Source organism: Mercurialis annua, linkage group LG2 (assembly GCF_937616625.2).
Source record: "Mercurialis annua linkage group LG2, ddMerAnnu1.2, whole genome shotgun sequence".
Lineage (NCBI taxonomy): Eukaryota > Viridiplantae > Streptophyta > Magnoliopsida > Malpighiales > Euphorbiaceae > Mercurialis > Mercurialis annua.
In genome coordinates, this window is record NC_065571.1 from 5,968,789 (window position 1) to 5,984,331 (window position 15,543).

At 32.5% G+C, this 15,543-nt stretch overlaps 3 protein-coding genes across 3 annotated transcripts; 2 read left to right on the forward strand and 1 right to left on the reverse strand.

Moving 5' to 3' along the window:
• The first annotated feature begins 1,615 nt into the window (after nucleotides 1–1,615).
• Nucleotides 1,616–6,445, forward strand: LOC126670288 (uncharacterized). Its single transcript, XM_050363984.2, has 11 exons — nucleotides 1,616–1,993; nucleotides 2,218–2,382; nucleotides 2,480–2,598; nucleotides 2,826–2,900; nucleotides 3,569–3,662; nucleotides 3,768–3,827; nucleotides 3,925–3,990; nucleotides 4,073–4,171; nucleotides 5,049–5,093; nucleotides 5,697–5,799; nucleotides 6,206–6,445. Exons 1-11 carry the CDS (start codon nucleotides 1,871–1,873, stop codon nucleotides 6,292–6,294), a joined length of 1,038 nt encoding a protein of 345 aa, XP_050219941.1. The 5' UTR covers nucleotides 1,616–1,870; the 3' UTR covers nucleotides 6,295–6,445.
• A 3,224-nt stretch (nucleotides 6,446–9,669) lies between these two features.
• Nucleotides 9,670–11,308, forward strand: LOC126670778 (uncharacterized). Its single transcript, XM_050364600.2, has one exon. It carries the CDS (start codon nucleotides 9,801–9,803, stop codon nucleotides 10,983–10,985), a length of 1,185 nt encoding a protein of 394 aa, XP_050220557.1. The 5' UTR covers nucleotides 9,670–9,800; the 3' UTR covers nucleotides 10,986–11,308.
• An 813-nt stretch (nucleotides 11,309–12,121) lies between these two features.
• Nucleotides 12,122–14,133, reverse strand: LOC126670192 (BI1-like protein). Its single transcript, XM_050363859.2, has 4 exons — nucleotides 13,794–14,133; nucleotides 12,923–13,036; nucleotides 12,572–12,729; nucleotides 12,122–12,480 (listed from the first exon to the last, which is right to left on the reverse strand). Exons 1-4 carry the CDS (start codon nucleotides 14,053–14,055, stop codon nucleotides 12,274–12,276), a joined length of 741 nt encoding a protein of 246 aa, XP_050219816.1. The 5' UTR covers nucleotides 14,056–14,133; the 3' UTR covers nucleotides 12,122–12,273.
• Between the last annotated feature and the right edge of the window lie 1,410 nt (nucleotides 14,134–15,543).

Below are 15,543 nucleotides of genomic sequence, written 5' to 3' on the forward strand. Positions count from 1 at the left end.
CTGCAATTAATTGACCATAATCTAAACATTTCCCCTGGTGAGAGAAACGGCTGATAACCAATTTGGCATCCGATTTAAAGTGAAATTTGTTAGTCTGAGTTTCCAACGCCATCTTCATTTCAAACTTCATTGCCTGCAGTTCTGCGATTTTAACATTATCCAGACCCGGTAACAGACAAATACCATGTGAGATAATATCATATGCGTAATTGAAACTTACAGTTATGTATATAAAATAATTAAAAATTCAAAAAATATTTTCTTTATTTTCATCATCAAGATTTTTATTCTATTCAAGCCGATTATTTATTATGGGCCGTGATGTTTTTTTTTTACCATTTTAACTCGATAATTGTTATTCAACGTCATTAGTAAAGAATTTTTATATGAAGATGGTGTTTTTTTTGGTAAAACTCTTTACAAAATTATTAATTTTTCCAAAAATATAATTATAAAGTAAAAATTTGAACTATTATTAATGAAATCATTGCATTTTTAGTATTATTTTAGCCAAATGTATATAAATAATAAATAATCATTAGATATATTCTCAAGTTGCATATTACAAAAAATTATCAATGTGACTAAAACATTTAAATAAACATATTTATTGTTGTATTAATGTTCTTTTTTTTTGTATATTTTTATTTAACTTGTACTTTTATTTTTTTTAACTCTTTTGTATATTTTTTTAAATAAACATTTTTAACTCTTTTTTGTATATTTTATTTAATATGTTAAACTTAATTATTATTTTTTATTATTGGGGAGGGGGAGCTGCTATCAACGTTTATACTATTTGAGCTACAGTTCGTTGGTGTTAAACTTAAATTATTTTAATTAGAAAAAAAAAAGAGAAAATGTGATGAATAATTAGAAAAATTGATAGATATGAGTTATCTTTTCTATTTCAAAATTAGTAAAATCAAGTTGTCTTGTAATTTAAATAATGGGGTAATTAAGTTGGGGATTGGGTTGGACTTTCTTATGTTCCACAACAATAATTTTTTGGTTTAATTACTCAAAAACCTCTCACCTTTAAACATTTTTTCAATTCCACCCCGACGTTGAAAATTTGTCAATTTTACCTACTTTCGAATTTTCCGTTTTCAATTGTACCCCAATATTTTAATTTTTGTTAATTTTTTTACTTAAATGATGAAATCATTCAATTAATTAAATCTAAACATGAAATTAAATTTTTTTTATTCAAAAAAGTACAAATAAGTCCTTTATTTTTAAAAACTAACTAAAAACCATAATCAAATTAACACTAATTTAAATTCTTAATTAATTTAACTAAATTTAAATAAATTTTAAAAATATACAATTAATATATGCGAGACATGTAGAATGTTTTAAACAAATTTCCAAACGCAAAAGACGTTACTTTAATTTTTCAGGGTACAATTGAAACACAAAAATACAAAATAGAGTAAAATTGACAAATTTTTAACGTTAGGGTATGATTGAAAATGGGTTAAAAAGTCGGGGGGTTTTAAAACATTAGGCCTAAGTTTTTCTTTTTATTTTTTATTTTTTTATATGTATAGTCTAATTTATCTTTTGTGAAGAATCCAAATTCGGAAATTCCAAGTTAAAAATGAATTCCAATTGGGTGACAAAAAGCTGACGTGAAAAAGCTGGCAAGCTTCTGAACACCACAGGCGACCTAAAATATATTCAACAACCTATACTTTAAAAAATGGCACAAAAACCGCTTTTACTTTTCCAGATTCTCTCCGATTTCATTTCCATTTCAATTCCGCAAAATCACTGATAATCGTCGTCAACAACTACAACGACAGCAAAACGACACTGTTTTCGTAAAGTAGAAGAGCATTTTTTTTCCGATCATCGTTGCTCCGCCATGTCGTTTTCATTCTTTAAGCCGTCGAGGCCTAAAACGCCGTTAGAGGTGGTGAAAGCATTGAAGGAGAGCCTCACCGCTCTCGATACTAAAACCGTCGTCGAAGTTAAATCACTCGAGAAGGTAACTTATGTCTCTTAATTATTTACGTAATTAATTTATGCAAATTATGCTTTCAGTTAATCATGATTTTAATCTTAATTATGCATACATAGAGTAAATATTCAATTCCAGAGGTTGTAAATATTATGTTATCCAGGTCAAAAAAGTATGACAGAAAGTTTTTACTCATTATTATGCTGAGGATTTTAGCATCTTATTTATTTTATTGTGAATTTGTTGTATAGGCATTGGAAGAGGTTGAGAAAAATCTTGTAGCGATAAGAATTATGCTATGTGGAGACGGTGAGGTTGAGCCGAATGCCGAGCAAGTTTCACAGTTAGTGCTTGAAGTTTCTAAGGAGGATGTTCTTGCTCTTATGATTCACAAACTTCCTAATCTAGGATGGGAAGTGAGTTTTTAACTGTTATTAGCACTTCGACAACTGTTTTAATTTGTTTTTCCCCTTTTTCCGAGCGGTAATGCGATATATGTATTTTTTGACTTAGGCAAGAAAGGATTTAGTGCATTGCTGGTCCATATTGTTGAAGCAAAATGTTGATTCCAAGTATTTCTCTGTGGAGTACATAGAGAACCATTTTGAATTGTTAGACTTTCTTGTTGTCTGGTAAGTGTATGTAGTTTTCTGATCTTATTCTTATGTTCTTTCTAGCAGTATTAACATTAACTATGAGCTTTTAACATTGTTGCTGCCTTTGATATGTCTGGTTGTTCTATTGTTTCCGAATAAGCAGAAAATGATCCTTGAATTGTTGTTTTGTAGCATTTTTTTACTATTTCTGAAATTTGATTATGTGATATTCTATAGGACTCATTGTTGTCTTCTGGGTGCAGCTATGACAACAAGGAAATTGCCTTGAATTGTGGTGTTATGCTAAGGGAGTGCGTCAAATTTCCATCCCTTGCAAAGTAAGACATGGTGCTTTCTTTTTGTTTTTAAGTTCCTCTCATAGTTTCTTCAAGTCTTTAATGACCTTTACCATGGTTGATGCTTAATTAATTGAAGTATTGCTATTATTTTTGCATGATGAATGACTGAAAATGAAAGGACTATAGAATCTTGGATGTGTTTTTCTTGTTTGCTGTTGTTCCTGCACTGTCTTGAGTAATTATGTTTAATCATCAATCTAATGGAGGTCTCATGTATGAGGTCTGTTTTCATTCTAAGCTTTCTACTCCATTGACAATGTGCTCATTAGTTATTATTGCTTGTCTTGAATTAATTTTGCTTTTGGATGATTATGTGAATTTAACCTTGTTAACCGCTGCATAAGTATATTTTATCCAGAAAGCATCACTTGGGGTTGCTTAAGTACAAAGTGATACTTATTTAGATTAACAATGAAGTCTGTTGGGCCTACATTTTTCATGGGAGATGGCAGGAAACACGGACTGGCCGTTGCAGCTTGATGGGAATTATTGGCGTTGTTATTTTACTGTTTCTTCTATGAGGAAAAAATGAATATGAAATGAACATCAGAATATAGTGCTTCTGAAATTCAATTAATATTTATTACTTTTTCGTGGTTACCAAGTTTCATGTTTTCACACTGTTAATTTTTGTAGTGTTGTTTCAGGTATATATTAGAGTCTGCAAGCTTTGAGTTGTTCTTCAAATTTGTGGAATTGCCAAATTTTGATGTTGCTTCTGATGCTTTCTCTACTTTCAAGGTCAGACTTATTACTTTGTAAGTTCGTAGTTACTTCATGTTGACCTGTCAGTGTTCAAGTCTCCAGTTGGGCATATTTTACATGTTTGCCAATAAATGGTTGCAGGATTTACTTACTAAACATGAGAATGTGGTTGCTGAATATCTAACTGCTCACTATGATGAGGTAAACTTTCCTGCTTATCAATTATCATGGCTTGTTTATGTATTCTTCATTACTCCCTCTATGAGACATTTAAGATGACACAGTATTGTCTTTCCAGTTCTTTGACATGTATGAGAAACTACTGATATCTCCCAATTATGTGACAAGAAGGCAATCATTGAAGGTTAGTTTCTGCTCTAAGTTATAGATTCTGCTCTGAAGAGGTTTTCATCTTTAAGGTAACATGACTTTGCTAATGGATGTAGCTTCTCTCGGATTTTCTTTTGGAGCCTTCGAACTCCCATATAATGAAGCGCTATATTTTAGAAGTTCAGTACTTAAAAGTAATGATGACGTTATTGAAGGTACTTCTTTCATTTTTCTTTTGGATCTATATGTTTGAGCAGTCGATTAAATCTTCTGTACATGATATAGATGGATGTTTTGAGCTGATATTCCCACATAGCCAACTGTTACTAAAGTATTGAGCTTAGATAGTCACAACTAGAATAAAATCAAAGATCTAACTACAAATCTTTGACCAGAACTCTTCACAATTTAATGTTTTAAAGCTTTGACAACTGAGAATTGGAGTATGGTGTGCAATTTGATAAGGATAATTTTGAGTTATGGGAAAACATGCATTATCTTCACTCTTTCATCATCATAATTATTCTTTTTAATCTCCAAGTTATAAGCTGTAAAAAAAATTAGTTATATTTCAGATGTGATTTTTATCTCACTAGTATCGTACCCTAATATATATCTCAGCCGGCTTTCCTGTTTCTTCTATCACCCAAGGGTTTTGTAATTTGCATCAATTGGTGTTATAAACGAGCTACAAGAGTAATGACTTTCAAGGGTTACTGCAGGGGAGGGGAATTGATATATCTTATAATGAGCTAGTTTGAGAGGTGATGATTAAATTTTGGGCAATGCCAAAATTAAGGACTATTAAAGGACTTCTTTTTTTAGATTGATTAATGACTCTTTCCATGGAAAACTATACCATTTCTCAATTCTTGACTGTCCTGGGGACTGTAGGTTTCTACCTCAGACAATATCCTTAAGAGTGTTAAAAACTTCAAATTGGTATTATTAGTTTTTACTTTTTGGTAAACTCGTGTCGTGGATACCTTAAGCTGTAATTGGCTGTTTTGATTAGATTATACAAATGGATCAGTTTTATTAGCTTATTTGTAATGCAATAACTGTTGTTTACTTGTTTATTTGTCTGAACAGGATTCAAGCAAAAATATTCAGATCTCGGCATTTCACATATTCAAGGTTGTAGATTCTCTTTCTTTCAGTCATCTTATATGGCTCTACTTATTCTCAGGCCACCACATCAGCTTTTGAATACTACTATACCCATGCTCGTGTTCGAAATTTTGTTCTCTGATTTTATTGATCTGTGAAATGAGTCTGAGGTTCATTCTAATAGGTGAGCAGAGTGCAATTCATATTGAAAGCAACCTATCTAAGATGGTAAAATGCACACTTAAATAAATGTTGAGTTTCTGAAAGCAACCATAACTAATTTTTATTCTATTTAATCTCCAAGTTATAAACTGTCAAGCACATCTTTTTTAAAAGGTTCTTGATAATAAAAATTAGTTTGCGAACCAGCATGAGTAGAGTTACCAAGAGATAAGAAAAACAACCATAATCTGTTTGACCATTTTGCATAATCCGTAAGGCGCAGAGACTAGTTTCTTTTTCCTTTTCTCTTTCACAAACTTGTCTTTCGGTTAGACCATGGAATATTGTATTGCAGGCAGAATCCACAAGTTATCTTTTTCCGTGAAATCAACATCATGTGCAAAATTATGATTGCAGTTTGGGTAAAGTTACGGTTTTAGAGTTTTTAATGTCTCGGTTTTCGTGCAGGTTTTTGTTGCTAATCCTAACAAGCCACGAGAAGTAAAAGTAATTTTGGCAAAAAACAGCGCGAGGTTGGTGGAATTGCTTATTGAACTTTCTGTTGGAAAAGGTAACAAGTGTGGCATTCTTCTCATTCTGCAATATTGGTGTTTTATTCTTGGGTTAATTGCAAATGCATACACAAACTTTATCCTAATTTGCAATTACAACATAAACTTTGAGACTTGGGAATGTCAGTAACCAACTTTCATGTTTTGGCAAATTGGTGCATCGACCAATCACGCAACGACACATGGCGGTATATTACAATGTCCACGTTAGTGTTTTTCGTGTTTGGTGTATCGATTTGCCAAAAGTGTAAAGTTGGTTACTAACATTGTCAAGTTTTAAAGTTTATGTTGTAATTGCAAATTAGGGTAAAGTTCGTGTATGAATTTGCAATTAACCCTTTATTCTTTAGAGATTCATTCTCTGCAATATTTTATAATTTATTCTGTGTTCCTTCCCTCCTTTAGGTGCGGAGGATGAGCAATTTGAAGAGGAAAAAGAACTGATCGTGAAGGAAATTAGAAGACTATCGCGGCAGCAAAGCCTGGACGGCTAGCTTCTTAAGTAGCTGGGTTGATGCCATTTCTATATGATAATTCTCCTGTGTATGCTGTAGTGCTAGAGATGTGTGCTTGTATTCTTTTATGCATCAGAAGTCGCACATTCGTATTGTCTAAATAAACAAAAAAAAATTGTTTAAATCGTCAGACTAAGAGCATCCACAGTCGTTAGACTGTTTTTGAGTCTGATAGCCATGCCACGTCAGCTTCCGTTTGGATTGAGGGTTTTTAAAATCTATGGATTTTAGCAAAATCGATGAATTTTAAATCAATGGAATTAAATCCATAGATTTTAAAATTCCGTCGTTTGAATTGAATATAAAATCAATGGATTTTTAATATTATTTATGAAAAATAATAAATAGTATAACAATCCATCATCTATAAAAAAAATGGTGCATTTGGACTTCCCCACCTAATAGATGGGAAATCAAAACCCTAAAAAATGATGGATTGTAGAAAATGAGGGTATTTATAAATTCATGGATTCTATTAATTTTTTTTCTAGGCAAACGATAAATTTTGTCCAAATCCATGGATTGTTTAGAATTCATCGTTTAGAATCCATCAATCCAAACGGTGCCAAAACCCATATTTATTATACAATCTCCACAATAGTTAGACTTTAAAAAGTAAACTAATAAGAGTCCCACATTTTTATTTATTACATTGAATACAATTTAAAAGAACAAAACAAAAAGTAAAAGAGAAGAGTGGGTCCCTTATTAAGTGGTTGGTGCATATCAACCACTCAATAAATATTGAGCTGTCACAATGAGAAGTGTTTAATACCAATAGGTTATTGAGCTTTAAAAACTCCCCATTATGGATTGTTAGAATTCTCGCTTCTGAGTTTTGATTATGATTAGTGCAACCTTTATGGGTTTGAGCAATTGTTTTGTTTGTAAGCAAATGGAGTACTCCCTCCGTTCTTTTTTAATTGTCTATTTAGCCAATATTACACATACCAAGATAATGCTCCTTTTGTCTTGATTTGTAAAGAGAAATATTAGTATAACCCTATTAGTTAATAAATGCCTTTTAAGTTAAAACATAAAGTCATTTATTAGGGATGGGTAAATTCGGAAGAGAACAAAGGATCACTTTGCCCCATCAACTTGGCACAAAGTATCAAAAACGTCCAAATTAGCAAAGTGGGATCGCTTTTACCCTGAACTTGTAAAAAATGGTACAAAATCACCCCTCCCCACTCTCATCCAAGAGAGTGAGATACACTCTCCGATTTTAATGGTTTTTCAAAGTGGTTTTTGTGGAGGAAGGATTAAAATGGTCCTAATTTTTTTTAAACATTATAAATTAAATACCTAATAATTTTAAAAAATAAAAATTAATCCCTTTAATTTAAAATTTTATATAACAAATTAACTCTCGAAATTCATAAATATAACAAATCAACCCCAAATTCCATATATACAACAAATTAACCCCCAAATTTCATATATGCAACAAATTAACCCCAAAGCTGAACAAACCTGTGGGTCTATCCTTCCTCTTTCAAAATTCAATCAATTTTTCTATTTTATCGTTTTTTTTATTTCTCTTTTCAAATTAAATCGTTTGTTTCTTGAATGCTTTGTTATTTTCTTTGGTTAATCTCTTTTGTTTTCATTATTATTAAAGAAAAAAAAATGGAATTGGCAGCATGTAGGTCAATTAAACATCAAAAACTGCCTCCAAAAAGAGGGTAAATCAACATCCAAATTTTCAAAAGCACGGTAGTTGTTCTTGCTACAAATAATGGTAAAAAACACAAAGAAATTGGCGATTCAAGCATCTCAAGCCCAATAACACCTGCAACTCCAACTGGGTATAATTCATATGGGTCTTGAATCTTGAATCTTGAATCTTTAATTTTGATTTTGGTTTATGTATTGTATATATAGTATAATATGTTTGGATGTAGAATTGTTGCAACTTAAGCTAGCTAGCAAGTCCATTACTGTGTATTGTATTATTTATTTCTTTCTGTTGGATGGTTTGATTATGTTTCTGTACTGCTGGTATGAAAAAATCATATCTTTTTTTAACGTGATCTTGGGAGAACAGAGCCGATCTGTTCTCTCAAGAACAGACGGCGGCGGCGCGCTGTCTGTTCTTGAGAGAACATATCGCTGACCTCTCAAAGAACAACCTTTGTTCTTGAGAGAACAGATCTCCGGCGAGGAGGAGCTCCTCGCCGGAAATTGGAATTTTTTTTAGGGGAAAAAGTCTAAAAGGGTCCCTAGGTTAATTAGGGTTAAATTATAATTAATTAGTATTTAAATATAATTTTATTAGAGTAAATTATGATTAATTAAAAACTCACTCTCCAATTAAGGTGCCACGTCAGCATATGGGTATTTTTGTACCGGTTTTGACAAGTTCAGGGTAAAAATGATTCGGTTTTGCTAATTTGGACGTTTTTGATACTTTGTGCCAAGTTGAGGGGGTAAAGTGATCCTTTGTTCATTTGGAAGATAATAGCTAAAATCACATTGAAATTCTAAATGGACAACTAATTAGAGACAAATATATTTTGCTAAATGGACAACTAAAAAAGAACGGAGGGAGTAGTATATAAAATCAGTATTTCTTTTATCAGAAAATTAATTAGCATTTTAAATTATAAATAATACTATTTCGTTGACAATATTAAAATTTAAGGTTTTAAATTGTAAAAGACTAAAACAATCGTTTTGAATTGAGAATTTTTAAATCTATAAAATTTATAGATTTTAAATTTGTAAAATATGAAATCTATTAATTTATGAATTTCATTGTTTAGATTAAATTGATACTTTATAAGGGCACTTTTAGAATAATAAAATTATAAAAATGACAAATTTTAACTTTTTTTGTCTGTAATTATGAAATCTCAAATAAAGAGTTATTGAGGATGTACTTTTTAAACATTTTTTTCTCAAGCAATAAATTTCAGTTAAATTTTATTAAATTTATATTTTTTTTAAACATTGTTCATTTTAAATCTCTCAATTCAAAAAGTACTTTAAATTTAGGCAGAAGATACACTTATTTTTAAGCTATTAAAAAAGAACACGAGAATTATTTTAGTTTTTATTTTTTACTTATGCCTTTAATATTTTAGATGATGCAAAATTGAAAAAAAATCACAAAAATGACTTAAATTGTAAGAGGCTAAGTGTCCAAAAAAATAAACTAGAAGGGATTCACTGCTCTTTTCAAATATTTAAAGATTGTTTTGCAATGTTCAAAAATATCAAGAGCCTAAGTGGTTAAGCAAAAAATTAAAAGAACTTATATGCACTTTCCGAATAATTGAAGGATTTTTTCACCTTTTATCTTAAATTATGATTTTATTTTTAAAAATTAATACTCCTTCTCAGCCCATTCGCATCCACATCATCAATTCAATTTCAAACTCCCGAGCTGTGTAGTCTTTTACCACCTTCTTTTTCTTCTTATTTAATTCTCTCTCCCAAAACCCACACAAAAACCAGAGCCATCTCAATCCCACCAAATAATGGATTTCCTCAAATCCGTCTTCGCCGACGAACCAACTCCACCCGATTCCCCCAAATCCCGACCCGATTCCCCTACCTCCGAAATCCATTCCAACACCGACGTCGGTCCCTCCACGTGGTCATTCGGCGGCTTAATCAAATCCCTAGCCACCAAATCAGAGTCCGTGATCGAAACCTACCGTAAAGACTTCCAAGAATTAGGATCCGGCTTCAAAGAGGAAACTGCGGTTATTCGGGAAGTTGCTTCACGCGCCGTCAAGGATCTTCCTGCTTCCTTCGAAGTCGGCGCCTCCGTCGCTCAGGAATCGCTGGAAACCGTCGGCCAAGCCATCGACGACATCGGCGCTACCTTCTGGAATTCAACGGCTCAGATTATATCTCATGGTAAAACCTCAATATTAGCTTCTAGTTCTGATAGTAATTATTATGATTCGGATGAAAATCATCAACGGTCTTCAAATTTGAATTTGAAGCAATACAGCCGTTTTGATATGCGAGTTAATGCAATTCAGTGTGATTTTAATACGTATTGTAATGAACCGGAAGACAAAGTTGATTATGAGAATTGGAGATTAGGGGTTTTTAATATGGAAGATACTGAATCGGAGATTAATAGTTTAATTAGTGAAAACAAGGTAATTAAGGAAATTTATGATGAGGTAGTGCCTAGTAAAGTAGATAATCAAACTTTTTGGAGTAGATATTTTTATAAACTGCACAAATTAAAACGAGCCGAGGAGGCGAGATCTTTGCTTGTGAAAAGAGCAATTTCTGATGAAGATGATTTGAGTTGGGATTTTGAAGATGAAGATGAAGATGACAATTACAATAATAATGTCGGTGGAAGCTCCAATTTTGAGAATAAAAGTAAAAACGGCCTGAAAAAATTATATTCAGGTGATGTTGATAAGTTGGATAAGAGCGAGGAGAAGGCAGAGGTGAAGGGCGATCATGGTGTGTCGTCATGTGATGTATCGGTTGTTTCGAGCCACCAGTCATTGTTACAGGAGGAGGAGGATCTTGGATGGGATGCAATTGAAGAAATTGATGGAAGTAAAGAGGAAGCATTCTTGGGGAGCTCACAGAATGTGAGTAGAGTAGATTTACGTAAGAAATTGATCTCTGCAGAGGAAGACGAGGAATTGAGTTGGGATATTGATGACGAGCCTGGGATACAAGATTGATAACTAGGTTGATTATTGTTTAGATGTGAAATTATTTATTCTTAGTTTGCTTATGTAATTAGTTGTTGATAAATCAATGAGTGTCCTATAGATGTTTAGGGATAGGTTAATGTTCTTCAAAGAAGAGCAAACGTCAAAGGAACACCGAAAGGTGTTTTTGAGTATCCAGTATGTCATTTAAATTAATGTTGATTGAGAAAGGTAGAGTACAGAAGGAAGTGAAAAGGGATCAAGCAGTGTACTTAGAATTCGTCTACAAGTTGATTAAAATATGATTAGATATTTATTGATAACTTGATTTATATATGATTAGATATTTACTATTCGGTTCCTCTTCTTTGGGTTTATGGTCTTTTGCTTGCTTCTCCGAGTTCGATGCTCAGATAAAGGTTGCTCGAGTTTTTAGATGTCTTACTCGGGTCTAGATGTTGCTCGAGTTAAGCTGATTATGTTTAACATGCTGGATTTTACCCTTAATCCTGAAATGTATTGTTATCAATTGTTCTATTACATATCTTCCTTTTGAATTCCAAGTTGTAATTGGATTCATGTTACTGCCTCATTTTCTCACAACAGTCCAAAATTATTGAAGAACTTTGGTTATGTGTGTGAATGGACATACGTTTATGAATAGATATATATTTATATATTGGCTGGACCTCTGTACTTAACATCGATTGAGCTCAACGCAAATTTTAAATTTTGACAATGTCGTATACAAACTATTAATTTCTTATAATTTTAAACACTGAGAATTTTTGTTGATAAAATAATGGTAATATGGATGCCAAAATAGTGTATATTTATCAATGAATTTAGCATGCCTCAAATTTTAAATTTTGCCAATGTCATATACGAACTATTAATTTCTTGTATTTTAAAACACTCAAGACTTTCTTTATGTAAAATAATGATAATATGGATGCCAAAACAATGTAGATAGTGATGCCTATATATATATCTTATTTATCGAAAAATTGCACGTTATTATAGTTCATATTTGACATTAATCACTGTTATAATTGCAAAATACGCTAAAGTTCAATTTAACCAAAAATAAAACTATGTTATGTTCAAATAACAAAAAGATCCATATTATGGGAAACAAATTATGGACTACTACGCGAATGCACAACTTCAATAAACAGCACCTCTCAGCACTGGAAGTTTACTAGAAATCAGAAATGTACACCAAGCAATTATCCAGTCTTAATCCAATTCAGTTTTTATGACAATATAGTTTGCATGCTAATCCAGCTGCCGAAGGATTATCCTGTACTGTACAGACCTAATTGTTTCTTTGACTCAGAACACGCAAAATCGAAAGGAATAGATTGAGAATGTCGAGGTAGAGAGCAGCAGAGGCCAAAATATACTGATCATAAGTGAAGCGCTTGATCAGGTTGTCGGTGTCATAAATTATATATCCACTGAATATCAGAGCACTGATTCCGCCATAGATAGCATTAGATGTTGAGCCGAGAGGGAAGAATACCTATGGTGAATAGATAAAACATGTTAGAACTTTAAACCACTTAAAATTATCCATGGCTTCAATAAACCAAATCAAACGAGACACATCTAACCTGGATGAAACTGGTGAGGATGAGAATGATAAGGCTGGTGAACAAAATTGGTCCCAGAAAGCTGAAGTCTTTACCCTTCTTAGCAGCCCAGAAAGTGTATGCAGTAAGAGATAAAACCACAGCTGAGGTTAAAATTAGTGCTTCAAGCACAATTTTCCCTGAAAACATCAAGAGAACAAGAACAACCAGATAAACAATTTGTATTTTCTCAAATAGGACTAAAAAGATACTGTAATTGCCTGCAGAGCTTTCAAACTCAACGCCGGTCTGTATTTTCTCCGGTAAGACTAAGAAAAAGTGTAATTCAATGAATCAAAGAACTTGTGAATATGGGAGGAGAAAGGAACTGACCTTCTATTTGAGCACAGCTTACTCCAACCAAAAGGCTCAGCGACACAGTAAAGAGAGCGAGGATAATCAGGTTGACAGGGTGCTTCTGGTGATAAACGTGCAACGGCCACAGCACTGCAGTTCTTATGAGTGAGTTTTTGAGATAAAGTAATAACAGATACTTTTAATCAATGGTAAACATTACAACATTCTATTTCATAAAATCAAATAAATAACTATTCGTGAAAAAAAAAATTAAACATATAATCATAAGTAAATAAACAAGAGATTCAACAGGGTATCTAATACTAGTAATGAGTAGAAAGTTCTAATACTACAGCCTACCAGTTATATATGAATAGAAGAAAATAAGGGAATTTAATTTCTAAACTGAATCTCAATGGCAATCTGATAAATGATTAGGAGATAAAAAAGAAACGACCGATGCTATAATCCCTCAAAATGGTTGACTCAAAAGTTCAAATCCCTAATCGAGCACATGAAAATATCATAAAAAAGCCTATCTATCGTCCTAATTTTCAACAAAATTTTCAATTTTTCATCAATCCATTAGACAAGAGGATTAGAAAAAAGATCAATCTGAACTATCATTTTTGTGAACATAGGAGAACAAGTGAAATTCATTTCCAATTTAGCTCCATGGTAATTTGCTAGCATCAAAGAACCCTATCAGACAACACACAAACTTATCAAATACACAGCCTATCTATAACCCTAATTCCAATCAAAATCTCAAATTCTCAATATTATCAAAAATTCAACCGTTTCACACATCACAACAAATTTCAATTAACAATCAAGAGAAAAACCAAAGCCAAACCCATAAAACAAATTAACAAAAAGCGAGATCTGGGAAATTAATCAGACATACAAACGAAGGGGACGATGCAGAGGAGCAAAAGGAGACCAGGGCTCTCGCCAAGAAGAGAATTGATAGGAGCATAAAGAACCGTAGCAGCAGACACAATTGTGGTTAATATAAGCTGAATTGAGAGAATCCCGTAAACTTTCTGGATCAATCCCCACCGCAATTCATTCTCGCCGACGCTCAAACCGGGATAGAGAGTCTCTCCATTTCCGGCCTCTAGATCAACCTCCTTCTCCTTTGTACTCAATCTCGTGAATCCGTTCATCTTGACAAACTTTTTTGTTTTCTGAGATCCCGGAAAAGAAGGTGAAATATCAAGAATTTGAGAGAATGTTCCTTTGTTTATACTTTATACGAATGCGACTTGCAGCCTTGCGGGACTTTGTGGATTGACGCTTAAATTAACGTGGCTGTTTTGTTAGATTGCATGACAGACGTATAGAATTCGAGTAAGTGGGCTCCGCACAAAAACTATTGTTGGAGGCGGCCGAGCTGGAAACTAATAAGAATTGAGGAAATTAGACAGGGCACTGCCAAACACATAAATAATCTCATGAATACGATTCTATATATCTCGCTACAAAAATACGACATCCTTTTTTTTCTTTTCTTTTTCACCTTTTTATTTGATGTTTTTACGATTCAATATATCTCGCTGCCGCCATACTGGTTCCTTCATACGAAGAACATATTCAAAGAGTCGGAGATTTCAATGAAGACGAGGAGAGCTGGTGGAGTCACGAATTCTTCTAGACATGGATCCAGCTGCTCTGAATTGCTGAGATTTTGTATCAGCCGACGAGATTTATGAATTTTTTTTGGATTGAGATATTGTTTCAGATTTGATTGATTCTTGAAGAAAAAAATGGCGAGGACTTCTGTGGGTTTGATCGGAGGAAATGGGTATGGCGGTGCTTTTAGCGGTCTCCTTTTAGCGGTCAGTTCTACCTCTCTTACTATTATTATTACTCTGTTTGCTGCTGTTATTTGAGCGATTCAATTAGGTATCTATTGTTTAAGCGATTTAATTAGGTGTTTTTCTTCTTGCATTATAAATTTAAATTGAATTTATGATTTTCTATTAGGTTAGCAACTAATTCAGTTTTTGTGCTTTATCTGTGTGCTTGCTATTTGTTTAACTGTTTAGATGGCAGTTCATAATTTGGAGAAATGGATTAAACAAACTATTGCATGTAATTTTAGTTAATTTGTTATTCGTATGAGATGGATGAGTTAGATTAGATTTGTTCATACTCACTGTCTTGCCTAGTAGTGTTTGACCAATTGGTTCTCCAAGCTTTTTCTGCTTTACTGAAACTTGCATCTCATTCTGCAACAAGTTAGCTAGAAAAATTAGAGAATGCAAATTGAATTACGATAGCATATAGAAGATGTTCAGGTAGTTGAAAGAATGCAGGCATGATTTCAACCTCAAGTGATTCATGGAGATAAACTGACATTGTTCTTCTGTGTTATTTTTTCTAAACAAACGAAAAATAGAATGATCAATAAAAGAAGTTCAATTTTAGGTGAACATAAACAATTGGAATAAATATAAAAATTGATAAATGTAAGATTTAATGGTTTGCTATAAATTTGCTATAAATATAAAAGTTATTCTCTGTTACTATTAATGGTTTGCTATATGTTTTCTAATGGTGTTTTTTCTGTTTATCAGATTTAATGGTTTGCTATAGGTTTTCTAATGGTGTTTTTATGTTTACCAGATTTTATATTTTTTTCCTCATGTCTG

Excerpts from the sequence above, each read along its gene's own strand:
- LOC126670288 (XM_050363984.2), top strand. The coding sequence starts at position 1,871 with ATGTCGTTTTCATTCTTTAAGCCGTCGAGGCCTAAAACGCCGTTAGAG. Across the intron at positions 3,991-4,072 it reads CAAGAAGGCAATCATTGAAG|CTTCTCTCGGATTTTCTTTT; the intron begins GTTAGTTTCTGC and ends TAATGGATGTAG. Across the intron at positions 5,800-6,205 it reads TGAACTTTCTGTTGGAAAAG|GTGCGGAGGATGAGCAATTT; the intron begins GTAACAAGTGTG and ends TCCCTCCTTTAG.
- LOC126670778 (XM_050364600.2), top strand. The coding sequence starts at position 9,801 with ATGGATTTCCTCAAATCCGTCTTCGCCGACGAACCAACTCCACCCGAT.
- LOC126670192 (XM_050363859.2), bottom strand. The coding sequence starts at position 14,055 with ATGAACGGATTCACGAGATTGAGTACAAAGGAGAAGGAGGTTGATCTA. Across the intron at positions 13,037-13,793 it reads CTGCATCGTCCCCTTCGTTT|TGCTGTGGCCGTTGCACGTT; the intron begins GTATGTCTGATT and ends TAAGAACTGCAG. Across the intron at positions 12,481-12,571 it reads TCCTCACCAGTTTCATCCAG|GTATTCTTCCCTCTCGGCTC; the intron begins GTTAGATGTGTC and ends TATTCACCATAG.